Source organism: Orycteropus afer, unplaced genomic scaffold (assembly GCF_000298275.1).
Source record: "Orycteropus afer afer isolate SDZICR_OR568_19922 unplaced genomic scaffold, OryAfe1.0 scaffold00070, whole genome shotgun sequence".
In the NCBI taxonomy this organism is placed as follows: domain Eukaryota; kingdom Metazoa; phylum Chordata; class Mammalia; order Tubulidentata; family Orycteropodidae; genus Orycteropus; species Orycteropus afer.
Window position 1 is genome coordinate 9,897,628 of NW_006921657.1, and position 15,753 is coordinate 9,913,380.

General features: G+C 34.6%; 1 protein-coding gene across 1 annotated transcript in view; it reads left to right on the top strand.

The window, feature by feature from the left end:
- The window catches only part of HERC4 (HECT and RLD domain containing E3 ubiquitin protein ligase 4), a 133,215-nt gene that overhangs the window by 70,220 nt on the left and 47,242 nt on the right, over positions 1-15,753 (top strand). The window contains exons 8-13 of the mRNA XM_007940695.1: positions 6,376-6,452; positions 8,100-8,224; positions 9,069-9,128; positions 9,245-9,356; positions 9,869-10,058; positions 11,369-11,541. Coding sequence (XP_007938886.1) covers positions 6,376-6,452; positions 8,100-8,224; positions 9,069-9,128; positions 9,245-9,356; positions 9,869-10,058; positions 11,369-11,541 — 737 coding nt within the window. The remainder of the gene's footprint in view (positions 1-6,375; positions 6,453-8,099; positions 8,225-9,068; positions 9,129-9,244; positions 9,357-9,868; positions 10,059-11,368; positions 11,542-15,753) is intronic.

Genomic DNA, 15,753 nt, shown 5'->3' on the forward strand with positions numbered 1-15,753 from the left:
AATTTTCTACTTAAAGATTTTAAAATTTTGAAGGTTGTATCTCATTCTTTCTTTATTTTTATTCTCCACTATTACTTCATTTGCATGCTGCAACCAAGGTATATTTTCCTTTTCTATATTTCTCTTTACCATCTCAAACTATTTCTTAGAGTTTTTCATTTATTTTCTCTATATCTGATTTAACATTTAGTATCTATAAACCAGTCAGAACAGAACTTCTTTAACTTAAGAAGCTTTTTACTCTAATTTACCAATACCCTTCTGAGATACGTAAACATCACAGTCTTCATGCTATAAGATTGTGGGGTCTCATATTACAGAGACTTAGATAAATATTGACATGGAGAGCATATTACTCTAGTTCTGTAATTTTGGCCACAAATCCAGAAACACAGAACACAAGGAACACAAAAATTCTGACTAGTCCGTATATCAAGGAACTATTCTTCCTGATAGACGTGGCATTCTTAATTGATTTGACCTCAGTGTGTTGTTGCTGTCAAGTCAACTCCCCACCTCATGGTAACTCCATGCACAACAGAATGAAACACTGCCCAGTCCTACACCATCTGCATGGTCCCATAGGGTTTTCATTGCCTTATTTTTCAGAAGTCGATTGCTAGACCTTTCTTCCTTGCCTGGTAGTTACACTGAAACATATTTAGCATCATAGCAACATGCAAACCTCCATTGACAGATGAGTGGTAGAATAGATCTCTATAATCTCTGAATCCATTTACAGAGTTCACCATAAAACTAAATTCCAGTCATTGGAACTACCAGTGAGGAATAACTTATTGGGTATAAACAAAATAAAGAAAAACACAAAATCAGTAAAACAGAGAAGAAAGCTACAGAAACAAAATGCCAGCAAAATTCTGTTACCCCTTAGGAGTCATTTCTCAGGACTTAACCCTGGATTGGATATAAGCCTTGATCCTCCCACACAAGGTTTACTTCTCCCACAATGCAGGTGAATCCATTGGGTATCTCAGTGGGACGTCCAGAACTCTTAAAAGATAATTTTTTAAAAGTAAGCATAATTCTAATAAAATTATCAAATGAACACATGTCAAAGATTTTACTTAATCCATTAACTAATTAAGGAGCTCCAGTGGCATTAAGGAGTGCCTAAGGCATTTGATTGCTAAACAGAAGGCTTATAGTTCAAACCCACCAGCCACTCCGCGGAAGGAAGACTGGGCAGTCTACTTCCGATTTATGGCCTTGGAAACTCAAAGGGGGTCACTATGAGTTGGAATCGACTATATGGCAGTGAGTTTGGTTTTTTGAGTTTTAGTAATGTAACTGGTTTAAAGGAAAAGTCAAAGAACCATACTCATAGGCAAATAAGGAATGCTGAAATGACTTTAGAAATAGATGCAAAACTGGTTTTTTCCATAGGGGGAAAGGAAATAAATTATCTCTCTAGCAGACAATTCATTTGAATATCTGTGTTCAAGAGTCTTTGCATTGCTATCAATTATCTACAGTTTTATTGTTGTTATTAGTTGCTCTTAAATTGGCTCAGACTCATGACATTCTTAGTATAACAAGAAAATGTTGCTCCTTCCTGGGTCATTATAGTGGTTGGTGTATTTGAATCCACTGTTGCAGCTGTTGTGTCAGTCCCAATCTCTTTGAGGGTTTCCCTTATTTTCATTACCAAACATGTCTTTTCTAGCAAGTGGTCTTTCTGGTGACGTGTCCGAAGTTAGCGAGCTGGAGTCTTGCCATTCTTGCTTCTAAAGAGCATTCTGGTTGTATTTGTTCTTTAGAAGACTGATTTGTTTGTTCTTTTGGCAGTCCATATTCAGTATTCTTCACTAACACCACAGTTAGAGTGCTTTAATTTTTCTTCTTTATTTTTCACTATATACCTTTCACATGCATATAAAACAATTTGAATAACCATGACTTGGGTCAGAAGCAGGAACTCTGGTGGCGTAAGGCATTTGACTGCTAACCAGAGGCTGGCAGTTCAAACTCACCAGCCACTCCTCAGAAGGAAGATTGGGCAATCTACTTCTGTAGTGGTACTGCCTCAGAAACCTAAGGAGGGGTTGCTATGAGTCGGATCCAATTTGACTGCGTTTGTTTTTTTTGTTGTTGTTTGGGTCAGAAACAACTTAGTTTACAAAATTGTAAATAACTAAGACAATGAAATATGAAAATAACCATGAATGGTTAACACCTAGTAATCTTTTTTTACTTTTTTTTTAAGTTCAAAGCCTTCACAATTTTTCTCAACAGTGTATTTTATAAAGAAGAGAAGAAGAAAATGAACTAGTCCTCCTAAATGCGACAACTTAATGCTGTACATAACACCATAAACTTTCAACAATTAAATCAGAATATTGGTGTACAAATAGACATTCAGGTTAACGTAATGTATTGAAAACTTCAGGGGGGAAGAGTCCTTATATAGGGATTGCATATAGGTTTTGTTTCAAGTTGAGACTCTAGTTGATGGCTCCTTGGAGATGTGTTGGGTAGGACTTCTGAGATAATTTTTGGGTAAAGAAAGCATGCCAAGATTGTTTAGAATTGTGTGTTAAAGGTGGAGGTAGTAGTGTCTTTTTTATAAACTTTTTAAAAAATGTCATCTGTGTGTCCTTGGATGATGCAAATGGTTAACAGGCTTAGCTGCTAACTCTAAGACTGAAGGTTTAAGTGTACCAGTGACGACTCAGAAAAAGTCTGGCAATCTACGTTCGTACAATCGAACATTGAAAACCCTGTGGAGCACACTCTGACACACATGTGGTCCCCCTGAATTGAGTTTGAGTCCATGGTAACTTCTTAATCTGTAGAGAAAGGGTAAGAACAACTCAACACAAAAACTGGAGGGGTAGGGGTCAGTTTAGATCCTAACCTCACAGTGTATACTAAAATAAATTATAGATGAATTCAGTAGTTAAATGTAAAACATTTTGAAGATGGTTAAGAAAATGGTTCTGTTACTTAAGAATTAAAAAAGCTTTCCTCAGCACAAAAGTAATGAAAATCATTGTAAAGAATTAGATAAATTCATTTGATTAAATAGGAAATTAAATCTGTAGATCATAATATGAAATAAGCAAACAATCGAGAAAAATATTTGCAGCAACTACAACTTAATAGTTTAAACAGTTAATGAACTTAATAGTTTAAACACCCAAAGTGCTCATAGATGTTGATGACACAAACAGAAAGTGAGAAAAACAGTTAAGTTGATAAATGAAAGGATCAAGCATTCGTCCTTCCTTCTGTACCACGTTACGGAGTAGATATGAGGAATTTAATGTTCCAACTTGAAGATTAAGAAAGAATGCTAGCATTTCACCATTTTTCAATCTGCAATGGATAGTCTAAGCATTTGATGTTGTTGTTGTTGTTATTTGCCGTCGAGTCAGCCCCGACTCATATTAGTAGTTGCTAACATCACAAAAAGGAACTCAACCAGACATGTATTTCCTGAGAATTTTTTCCTCTCCTCCTCAACTATATAGTGATTTTAGCAAAATAAGCTAATTAATTGATGCTTCTCAAGCTAGATTCAACCAGTTTACAGGAAATTTAGAACACCAAACAAAATATTAAGAAAAGCCACAGGGATACAGTTGGCAAAGTTTAGTCTGTAAGAAGCTCTGTGGGACAAATTACTGGGTTTCACAAATTTTCAGGAGTAATAATTAGAAGGAAATTAAGGAAAATAATTTTTTGGTGTCCAACTCACAGCCCCTACGCTCATCTATGCACTGTAGATTAATCATCCCCTTCTAGGGAATTATTTATAGAGGGAAAATCACATTTTAGGAATAAGTAACATCCTGCTAAGTCTTAGGGTTGAACTATGGAGGTTAGGCTAAGTCTTAGGGTTAGAATTATGTAGAGAAAAGGCTTTAAGACTCATGATTTACTAATTTAATATTTTAGATTTACCCTTTTAAATCTGTTCCTAGAAGTTGTTTTTGGCCTTAGGGTATTTTTAGTACTTGTGAAAAATTTGATCATATTAATGTTCTGATCTTGTTAATTGTTGTTGTGTGTCATCGAGTCAGACCTGACTCATAGCGACCCCTCCTTAGGTTTCTGAGGCAATACCACTACGGAAGTAGATTGTCCAACCTTCCTTCTGAGGAGTGGCTGGTGGGTTTGAACTGCTAGCCTTCTGGTTAGCAGCCAAGTGCCTTAGGCACTATGCTACCAGAGCTCCTCTTGTTAATTAGTATGTCCTAAGATAGATGCAAATTCTTTCATTTTTTTACATTCATATAAATAATATTTATTCTCATAAGTAAAACATTGGCTAGAGAATAATCATATTGAAATTATTCTTGAAAATAATTTACAATTCTGTAATAACCATGGTCCAAATAATACAAAGTGATTAGTCAACTGAGGGTGATAGGAAGTAGGATGACAGAGACAGATGATGCTTAGAAATATAAACTCATAAAACTAAACTCACTGCCATCAAGTCGGTTCTGACTCATAGCAACCCCCATTGGGTTTCTGAGGCGATAAATCTTTACAGAAGTAGATTGCCCCATCTTCCTTCTGCGGAATGGCTGGTGCGTTTGAACCACCATCCTTCCTGTTAGCAGCCAAAAGCTGTAGGCACTATGCTACCAGAGCTCCTTATTTGGAAATAACCAGCTTTAAGTTATGAAGTAGACCTTTCATGTTATTGTATAAGGAGCCATGGTGATGCAGTGGTTAAACACTTGGCTGTTAACTGAGAGGTTAGTGGTTTGAATGACCAGCTGCGTCTTGAGAGAAAAGACCTGGCGATCAGCTGTAAAGATTACAACCTAGGAAACCCTGTGTGGCAGTTCTGCTCTGTGATATAGGGTTGCTGTGAGTTGGAAATGACTAGATGGCACACAACAGCAACCACAACCTCTAAATACCAGCCCGGCAGCATTTTTATAATACTCTTTCCATTTTGGGTACAAAGAAGGAGAAAAGAGGCTTGAGTATTTTTCTCTGTGCTCTTACTGAATTTGTGTGTTAATTTTCACTATCTTGATACTGATGTATTTTTTTTAATTGCAAAATAGCTCCCAACAAAAGCTGTGTGCGTCATATTACTTTTGTACAGCTATATTAAAAGGGAAAATAATTTTACTTTTATGAAATATTTACTCAAGAAGTTATATTTACTTCTTTTTAAGAATGACTATTCTTTTTTTTTTCAAGTTGATTCATTTTTATTTATTTTTATTGTGATTTGGGTGAAGATTTACAGAGCAAATTCACTTTCCTTACAGCAGTTCACATATACTTTGTCTCATGACATTGACCACAATTTACTACAGTGCAACAGCTCCCCTCCCACTTCCTCCCGATAATTACCTCTTTCCTGTATCCATCCCAGAATGAATATTCTTAACTTTTATTTTCTTCTGAGCTATTAAAGCTTCTCTCCATTTTCACATCATCTTCAGTTTGAACTGAGTATATTGAGAAAATAAAAATAGATAATAGAATTAGTGTGCTGGTCAGAAGAAAGACTTGTAAACTTACCAGATGCTATGCTTGTATTTATGGGATTATTTAATATATAACATTTGGTCAGTCTCAACCCCATGGATGAGAAGTCTACTTGCTTAAGTTGGATAATTCAAAGATAGGGAAAAGCGTATTTGAGGCCATCCAAGACAAAACAGTTGGCCAGTAGAAATTGGCCAGGAGATAGAGGAAAACTGAGTCAGGAATAGGAGGAGGAAATGAAATATGAGGCTTATTACTTCATGAACAAATGCTTCCTTTGCCATGAGACCAGAAGAACTGGATGGTACCCGGCTACCATTACTGAACATTTTGATCAAAGATTCCATTTGAATCCTGATCAAAAGAGGGGAAATACAGAACGAAATATCAAATTCTCATGGACTCTAAACTTTCTAGAGCCATCGGGGCTTTATGAACCTCTGAACTATTGCCATGAGATAGTCTTTGAATCTTAAACCAGAAATATCCCTTGAAGTCTTCTTAAAATCAAACAGTAGTTTAGCTTAACTAATAAAAATTATTTACCTTGAGCATCATGCTCTTTTAAGAACTATCTATATGGAGTCAAATTGACAACATGAACTAAAAAGATTAGATAGGAACTGTGAGGGGGGTGGTGGCAGTGAGTTTATGTTAATAGAGGAAGACAGACTCAGGAAGGGAGGATGAAAATAATTGTACAACTCAAATACAATTGTCACTGAATTGTACATGTAGAAGTGGTTGAATTGCTGAATGTTTTGCTTGTTTATTGTCAACACTGAATTAAATTTTTCTTTTAAAAAGCATATTTGATGCTCTGAAAAATGTGATATAAATCTCAGATTTTAATTTTTTACATGTTGTTGGTTTTTGTTTTGTTTTTTTTTTCTTAAGATTATGAAGACTATTTCTGTGTAAAAAGAATTTTCTCAGGCGGAGATCAAAGCTTTTCACATTACTCTAGTCCCCAGGTAACAATATGGTCATATAAATTATTACTAGGCTCAAATAATTTTGAAGAATTTTAAAACCCATTTTAGGAGACATGTATTAATATTCTTTATGTATTAAAAAATAATTGCTTTTTTTTTTTTTTTTTATTGTAATTTGTGTGGAAGTTTACAGAGCAAATTCATTTTCCATACAGCAGTTCATACACATTTTGTTTCATGACATTGACTGCAATTCTGCACAATGTAACAGCTCTCTTCCCACTTCTTCCCCATAGTTACTTCTTCCCTGTGTCCTTCCCTCCCATGTACTCCCGCCCCCTGAGCTGTCTCCCTGTGCAAACACCATCCTTTTGTTGTCCCACAATTGATAGCTCCAAGGAGTGTATCTACCTGATGTAAATGTTCACCCCATATGCCTCTTTGTTGTTTGGCTGGAAGCCACAGGAGTGAGTTCAGTTCCAGACCTGAAGGTAACTAGGGACCATAGTCTCAGGGTTCTCACCAGGCTCCATTAGACCAGCAAGCCTGGTCTTTTTTTTTTTTTTCCTTAAATGATTCTGAGTTTTCTTCCACATTGTTTTCCCCCTCTATCCAGTATCTCTTGCACCAATCCCCCTCCAAGTGGTTGATAGTGGTAGCCTGGCACCATCTAGTTCTTCTGGTCTCATGGTCATAGGCTGAGGATCACATGGTCTGCCAGTCCCTTGAACTAATTGTTTCCATGCGTCTTTGGTTTTTTTCATTCTTGTTTGCTCTGGAGGAGGAGAGACCCATTGTTGCATCTAGATGCTGTTTGCAAACTTTGGAGACCCCAGTCAGTACTCACCAAAGTAGGGTGTAGAACAGTGTTTTTGTGTTATGCCACTTGAGCTTGATGTCCCCTGTGACCGCAGTCCTGAGCCCACAGATCCAACTACTCACTCCCTCTGGGTAACTGGCTGTGGCCAAGAAGCCATCACAACCTTGCCCCTTGTCAGCTCTACTATACACCTGGACATTCTTATAGCTTATACAACTGCGCATGTGGAAACATTGTCTGCTAACCCTGTACGTGGTCATGAGCACACACACCCTGCCTAGACATACCTGCTTGTTCAGCCTGTCCATCCAACTATCCACTCAGAGATCAGTGCTTGCCATCACTGACAGTGCATTACTGTACATACAAAAGGGTTCATCCTTGTTGTCTGTACCTCCCATATACCTCTCTATGTCTTCCTCTTCCTCAGTGCCATTGTGTTGATCACTCACTTACGGTGCATTGCTCTTCTTCCCTCCACCCAAATCGATACTTGTCTCTACCAGACGTAATTGCTTTATAAAAATGCTTTATCTTAGATCTGTAAAACAGAATATTTTCTGTTTTTAGTTTAGTAGCTCTGGTGGCGTGGTGCCTAAGGCATTTGACTGCTAACCAGAAAGCTGGTGGTTCAAATCCACCAGCCACTCCTCAAAAGGAAGATTTGGCAATCTACTTCCATAGTGATACCGCCTCAGAAACCCAAGGAGGGGTTGCTGTGAGTCAGATTCGACTCAAGGGCAGTGAGTTTGGTTTTTGGTTTAGTTAGTTATTCTGCTTTAAAAAAAGATACGAGAACTTGGTGTTGGTTCTAAATTATTTGTAGTATCTTCTTTCCTCTTTGATCTGCTTATTTTAAATTTTAGAACTGTGGGCCACCAGATGACTTTAGATGTCCTGATCCTTCAAAGCAGATCTGGACTGTAAATGAACCTCTAGTTCAAAAATGGCTGAGCTACCCCTCTGGAAGGTTTCCTGTGGAGATAGCCAAGTAAGACAAACATTCTACCTACACAAACAGATATGAACAGAGTCTCATGTACCACCCCTAAATATAGAGCAACCTTTATTTTGGGTTTTTCATTTAAATATCACTAACTGGTTTGCATACAAATGTATAAATGTCTATAATTTCCATATTATTCGATACTTTTAAAGATCTCATTTAAATATAACTACTTTAGGACTGGGTTTTGAAATGTGTTCCTTCTGACTTCATAGGGATCAAGAGCTAGCTGTCTTTTAACTTTTATATCACTTGGATGATGTGTATAGTATTTCTTCATGAATAATTTGTTTATAGATTAACTTATTTAGTAGTTAGGATTTTATTTGTTAATTTGTTTTTTGATGATAGTGGTATTTGGGAAAGGAGCCTTTGATAGGCTGTTTTTTATCCTCATTATTTTTCCAAATTAAAGTTTTTCTGAAAAGTTCAACAAGTAGGCTTCAAAAGCTAACATCCCAGATTCAGTTTACCACTTAATGGAATTTAAAACTTAAATGTGCATGTTTATGTTAAAAAAAAATTTTAATATATAACAATTTTTTTAACGAGTATTTCATTGCTTTGATGAATCAGGTTGAAAATAATATTTGAGAACATCTAAGATAATAAACTTTATCAAATACTATTTATCAGTTTTTTATTTTAGTTTTTAAAATATTTTTAAAGTAATTTAATTCATTTTAACTGTGTATGTAATTCTGACTTAGTCTCATTGGCTGTCAGAGGAATGCTCTGTTCCACTAAATATTAAACATTGATTTTAATTTCTATTCAAAAAAGAAAACTCAAGAGTTAAATTTATTATTTTGTGATTTTAATATTTTAGTGAGATAGATGGAACATTTTCTTCTTCAGGCTGCCTGAATGGAAGTTTTTTAGCTGTTAGGTAAGTAAGAATTCCTTGATATGCTGAAATGTTCAAATTTATTATATTAAATAAGTGAAATAATTTGTAATTAAATTGTATTAAAGGTATTATATACTTTTTTTTCTTTTTTAAAGCAATGATGATCACTATAGAACAGGTGCCAGATTTTCAGGGGTTGATATGACTGCTGCTAGGCTTTTATTCCACAAACTTATACAACCTGATCATCCTCAGATATCACAGCAGGTTTGTTTTTAAAATACAATATATTTGTATTATGTAGTCTGATACATTTTCATTCCATGTTAATGTATATGTTTATAGTCAAATAAATTTGACAGTTTCTTGACTCTTCATTTTGATATACTTTGTTATTATATTATATATTACCAGTATAAGAATTAAAATAATGAGGTTTCATTTTAAAGCATTTGTAATATAGCTGTCAGATATCTATAAATTTTTCCAAACATTTGTAATAAACTCTTAATTACTTAACATTACCATGTTGGTTAAGTGTTATATAGCTGTAGAGATGTAGAGAGTTTAAATTGAGATTTACACACAAGACTTTTTTGTGTTCTTGCATACTTGGATATTAACTTTGTGCTCCAAAGTATATTCATTGTTAAGACATTACCTTCATTTTTCTTCTTCATTATTTCACATTTACTGTAATACAAGATTTTCTTTTCTTTTTTATTTTGAAAGTGCATTCATTTTAAATGAAGTAGGTTTTACTTTTTGTCAAAATATAGGTGGCAGCTAGTTTGGAAAAGAATCTTATTCCTAAGCTGACCAGCTCCTTACCTGATGTTGAAGCACTGAGGTTTTATCTTACTCTACCAGAATGTCCCCTGATGAGTGATTCCAACAATTTCACAACAATAGCAATTCCTTTTGGTACAGCTCTTGTGAACCTAGAAAAGGCACCACTGAAAGTACTTGGTAAGAATTTTTGTATTATTTTCTTTTGAAATCTTTTCTCTTTAAATGAAAGTGTCCAAAAGTTCTTACTATTTTGCTGTTACAAATTTTGTTGCCCTGCTTATTTGACATTGTCTTAGGAAAAACTAAATCTGTTTCTGCTTTTGGTCCTTTATTCTCCTCATTTAATGCTAGTTATTGGAGGCAAAACATGTGAGATAATTAGAATTTTAATCAAACACAGCAGCAAGACAATGTCAGGAAAGATTAAGACTGTTTTTCATACCCTCATCCCCTGCAAAATAATTTTACTAGTAAAGTTGTAAGGTAAATCCTTTATGAAGTCTGATGTTAACCCTGTGCCTTATGTCTTCTTCACTTGCTGATGTTTGATTTTACTTCTTTGCATGGAGAAGAGATTCTACTGCTTACCTGATCTTGCAGTTATGTCTCTGTCTGCTCCAAGTTTTTGGCATAAACTTTTCTCACCTTGATTTTTCTACTTGTATGGATTCCAGCTCTGTCTCCTGGCATTTATAGTATGCTTGCAGCATTTAATCAAGTATTTTCCTTCCTAATAGTGTTTTCCAGATATGTGGAGCTGAGATATATAGAAGTAATAAAATCAGGATAAAAAGTTTTAGGCTGAGGCTAAGCGGAAGAGACAGTAGGCAAGGGGTAGAATCCAGGAATCCAAAGGAATTAGGCAGTAATACATGAATAAAGCAGGGACTCAAAAAGAGGATAGCTTCTCTCCTGTCAGATGTTTTTATATTCTTGCTCTCTGTTTCATAGGATTGTGGAGTTATTCACTGATGATAATAGCTACAAATAGTGAATCTGAGAAAGGATATATATATTAATAAATACATTACTCAGTTTCTTTGTTTGATTTATAGGAGTACCTTGCATTTTTAAAGATAGTACTTCTCAGTATTTCAACTTTATGTTAAGTGAACTTGAGATTAAACTTGGAAATATAATTTCAAGCGTGTTTCGTTGCAAATTCTAATATACAAAATACTTTTTTTATAGAACTGATTTTAATATTAGGTGTAAATTTTTAGTATAATTTAGGAAACTAAGAATGTGTATTTAATAGGCCTTTCATACTTTATTTTTTGAGCCTTTAGGATGCATATTCTTTTAACTTGGAGGGGGGTTTATAAACTTTAGAAAAGTTACTAAAAAAATGCTGTGTTATGTGCTTCTTCCTGGGATTTTCCAAGGGTTAAAAAAACCACTGCTTTAAAGGAAAGTCAGTATGATTTTAAAAATTGTGATTTTTTTTTTATTATTCATTTATTTGCATGTTCACCCTTTAATAACAGAAAACTGGTGGTCAGTACTTGAACCTCCACTATTCCTCAAGATAGTAGAACTTTTTAAGGAAGTTGTGGTACATCTTTTGAAACTCTACAAGATCGGCATTCCCCCTTCTGAAAGAAGAATTTTCAACAGTTTTCTTCATACTGCATTAAAGGTTTTAGAAATATTGCATAGGGTAGGTCCAATAGTTACTTTATTTTCCTCTTTCCACATTCCTACTAACAGATTGATAATTGTTCTTTTTAACATTAATATATTGTAGTTTCAGATTACCATAAATCTATAACATTTAAAAATTTATCATCTATACTTTTTCAAAAAAGAGGTTACATATCTGTAACTTTGGTCTCATTTGACTTTATTAGGCATGTATCTATAAACTTGTCTGTAGTTGGGGCAGAACAATAGCATACTAATGAATTAGAATTCTTACATCGTCTTATAAAGAACATAATCTGTTAGTTTAAATAATGTGTCTTTTGTATTAATAGGTGGTAATCATATGAAGAAGATTGGGTCCTAACTGTGATCATGAACATTTAAAATTACAGTCTTTCATTGTTGGCCACTCAAGGCCTAAATTAAAGTAGAACATTTCATTTGAAACAAATGGCTAACTTAAAATTGGAAGCATATATAATTCATTAATTTGCCTATTGTTCTTTCCTGCCCTTTTTCCCAGTGTAAGAAATAGTACCCTTTACACTTGTAGCAGTTCAGAGTTATATGAAGAAGTAGAGTCTCAGCTGTTCCATTAAAGATGGATTTGAGTCATCCCTGACAGCTGGTAGGTATATCTCTGTTACGCCATTTGGTATTCTTGGGATGCTATTTAAGTGTCCATGAGACATGACCTAAGGGAGAAACATGTTTTCAGTCTCTGGAGTGACTGAAAAATTCACATGAGCCTTTGATCTTTAGTTTCTTCTTAACATCTTCTTTACTGTTTCAGGTCCTTCTTGCTTAGTAGTAAGGTAAATGATGAAAGGATAAAGGAGATACTCTGCCAGAAAGAACCCTTATGTACCATTTACTTTTCTTTTTATTCTTTTAGTGAAATGCCTGGGTTTTTTTCCAGCTATTTCCTAAACTTACTTTTCTTCTTTGCATTTAGTATGTACAAGAATCCTAGAAAAAGTCATTTTCTCCTCATTATAATTGAAGAAATAATAGCCATTTATTTCCCAGGGAAACAGTCATTCTTATGTTTACCTTTTCCCAAAAAAATGTTTTCTTGCAGCATTAAGAAGATACTCTAATTTCATGTGATGGGTCTCCACTTTTCTGTATGCATTTTGCCTAGGATTCAGTAGATTAATTAGATTGTTTCCTTTCCTCTAGACTCTCTCTTCCTGCTGTTTTGGTGATATATCCATTTTTCAGCTGGATGCTATTTCCAGATAGTTACTTTATTCACTTACCTGTCCCTTCTGCTTATCTTTATTCTCCCTTTTAAAAAGTGCTTTTACCCTTTTAAAAATGTCTTTCTTTTACTACAAGAAAAAGGGAAGATAGACTGAGGGAAACTCCAAAAATTCACTGCCGACTCACAGCAACCCCTCCTTGGGTTTCCAAGTTAATATCTCTATGGAAGTAGATTCCCCAGTCTTCCTTTCAAGGAGTGGCTGATGGGTTTGAACTGCCAGCCTTCTGATTAGCAGTCAAATGCCTTAGACACTACATCACCGGAACTCCTAGATGGAGGGAAGGAAATTGAAACATTTCCATCATAACCATCATAACGACAGACAGGATTTGAGCTTAACTTAAGTTTCTGCTTAGCTCAGAAGCCTTGACCTCAACACTATAGGCTGGGAATGAACTCTATAGGTTTCCATCTCCAAAGTCCTTTTTGATAGAGCCATGGTAGATAAAAGGATACTAACTTTTTGCTAGTTGAAGGAGAAGGAAAAATAATCAACCATTATTGAATGCAAAACAGCAGTCAGCATTAGAACCTTCTTTGTACATTAACTCATGTAAGCACTTTACATATCTTGCTTATTTAACCTTTTTAACCCTGTGTGGTTGATATTGTTACCCCTTTTTGTAGATGGAAAATGAATCTTGATGTCCAAGATCATAAACCAGTAAATAGCTGAGTTGAAATCCAAATCTTCCAAAATCTTTGTTGTTTCTAATATTCTTTGATATCAGCAGCAGATGCAGTAATAATGTATCTAGCATGGGCTTGCTCTTAGGTCCTGAGGTTCATAGTTTCATAATTGTAAATAGCACTATGTTTTAGGGCCCTAGACTAGGAATTAAAACTATATCTGGGCTGCTTCCTATCAGTGTGCTTTTGAACATGCTTTTCTTTTTATCATATGTACAAGTGAAGAATTATCTATAAAATATGGATAAAAGTACCTGCCCTGGTAGTTTCCCAGGATTGACACATTGTTCAAATTATGCAATATATGTAAAACACTTAAATTTTTTAAATTTTTGGACATTTTTAAGGCAACTATTTCATTATCACCACCACCACTACTTGGATGGGAAATCGCCACTTTTTGCCTTATTTATTTGAGTCAATTTTAAACAGAATTCTTGTTTAAAATTATTGCATGCTCAAAAACATTTTGATCACTTGCCAGTTTCTTAGGCATCTCTTTTTGGGAGTCCTTAGGGCAGTCATTTATCTTTCTTCTATTCCTTACTTTGGAGACAACTTTTTCCGTAAATAGATACCTGTGGATATTCATCTTTAGAGAAACCCAAGTTACTTATCAGAGAGTTATTTTATTTTTTTCAAAAACAGCTTATGTCTAGCAACTATCTATTCCTTCTTTCTGCTTCATTGTTAAGAATTAGGAGAAGCCTTCTAAAACAGTTTCTTTACCTAACTCTGGAGCAACATTAGGAACTAGAGAAGGGACTGTGTGTTTCCTAGTCATTTCAGGATATGTGGATGCACTTATTCCTCCCTTATGTCATGTCCTTTGGAAAACTTTTGAATTAAAAGTCATCTCCAATGCTCCAAATGGCATCATAAGACAGATGCTGTGATACCTGCTGTCAGGAATGCATGTATTACTGTCAGATAAATGAGTTTACTGGCAAGTAATTGGGTTATTCATTAGTTCCTGAGTTTTCACACAGTATATTGTAGCAATAATGGTAAACTAAAAAAGAAAAAAGTAACCTGTGTCTGTCCAGCCTAATTACTGTATGTATGCTGATCTTCTAAACCAGTGTTTTGTTGTTGTTGTTTTTATTTTTATTTTTTTTGGTGAAGAACTCTTAAATGAACCAAACAAATAAGACATAGATACATACATATTCACCATGTGCTACCCCTGAACTGAGGTTTGTAAGCCAGAATACTAAACTAATTAAAATGTGAAATAAAAATGTTATGATCAAATATAAAGGTATTATTTTATACATTTTAGGCAATAATATTGAATGTGTAGGTTGTATTAAACTTATACCCCATAATTTCTTCTTTTTAATTCATTTTGCAAATATTTATTGAGTGCCTACTATGTGTTTATCATTGTATAAGACATTAGGAATGCAGTGATAAGCAAAAGATGCAATTTCTGCCCTTGTTGAGCTTTTAATTTCGAAGGGTTATATGCATACAAGTAAATGAACATTTGTGATATAGCATGGTAGGTGAAATGTAGGTAGGGGAAATGTAGGCTGCTAAGAGTAACTAAGTAACTGAGAAAGGATTAAGAAAGACTTCCAGGAAACATGTTTTATTAATTTTATCTTTTATGTAGATAGATTATGCAGGTGTTGGATCAGTCTCCTGTTCAGTTTCTAACTTCTCTATTTTAAAAAACAGTGATAACTTACTTTCTTTGTAGTTACCTTTAATGAGATTCATCTGTTGTTCCCGAGCAAGACCCGGTTTCTGAATCATTAATTTTTATTCTAATAGAGCATTTCTTTCCAAAACTTATATATCGTATCAGAGTATCTGTATAGTTTGTATGCTTACAGGATACACATACTGCAAGTAATGGTTGCTGTTGGGAAAGGAGACTGCTGTTTGCCTTCTATAATCTAAATTATTTGAGGTAAAAATATTTATGTCAGAGGTCAGTGGGACATGAATCAGTGTCTGTAAGAGTCACTAAATTTAGAGCTCAGTGGGCTTAAAAATTAGTGTATATATTTATAAATGTAAATATTGCAGGGAGAAAAGCTACTGTGATTTTTGAGTTCCTTAAATATTATTGTGTTTTCTTTAAGTAGAAGATATTTGGCTAGTGATTTTAGTTGAGTAAAGCATAATACTAAAGACTATACAATAGGGGTTAGCAGTCTTTTTCAGTAAAGGTAGTAAATATTTTATATTTTTAAGGCCATATGGTTTTTATTGCAGCTGTCCACCTCTGTCCTGAACAATATGTAAATGAATGGGTAGGGC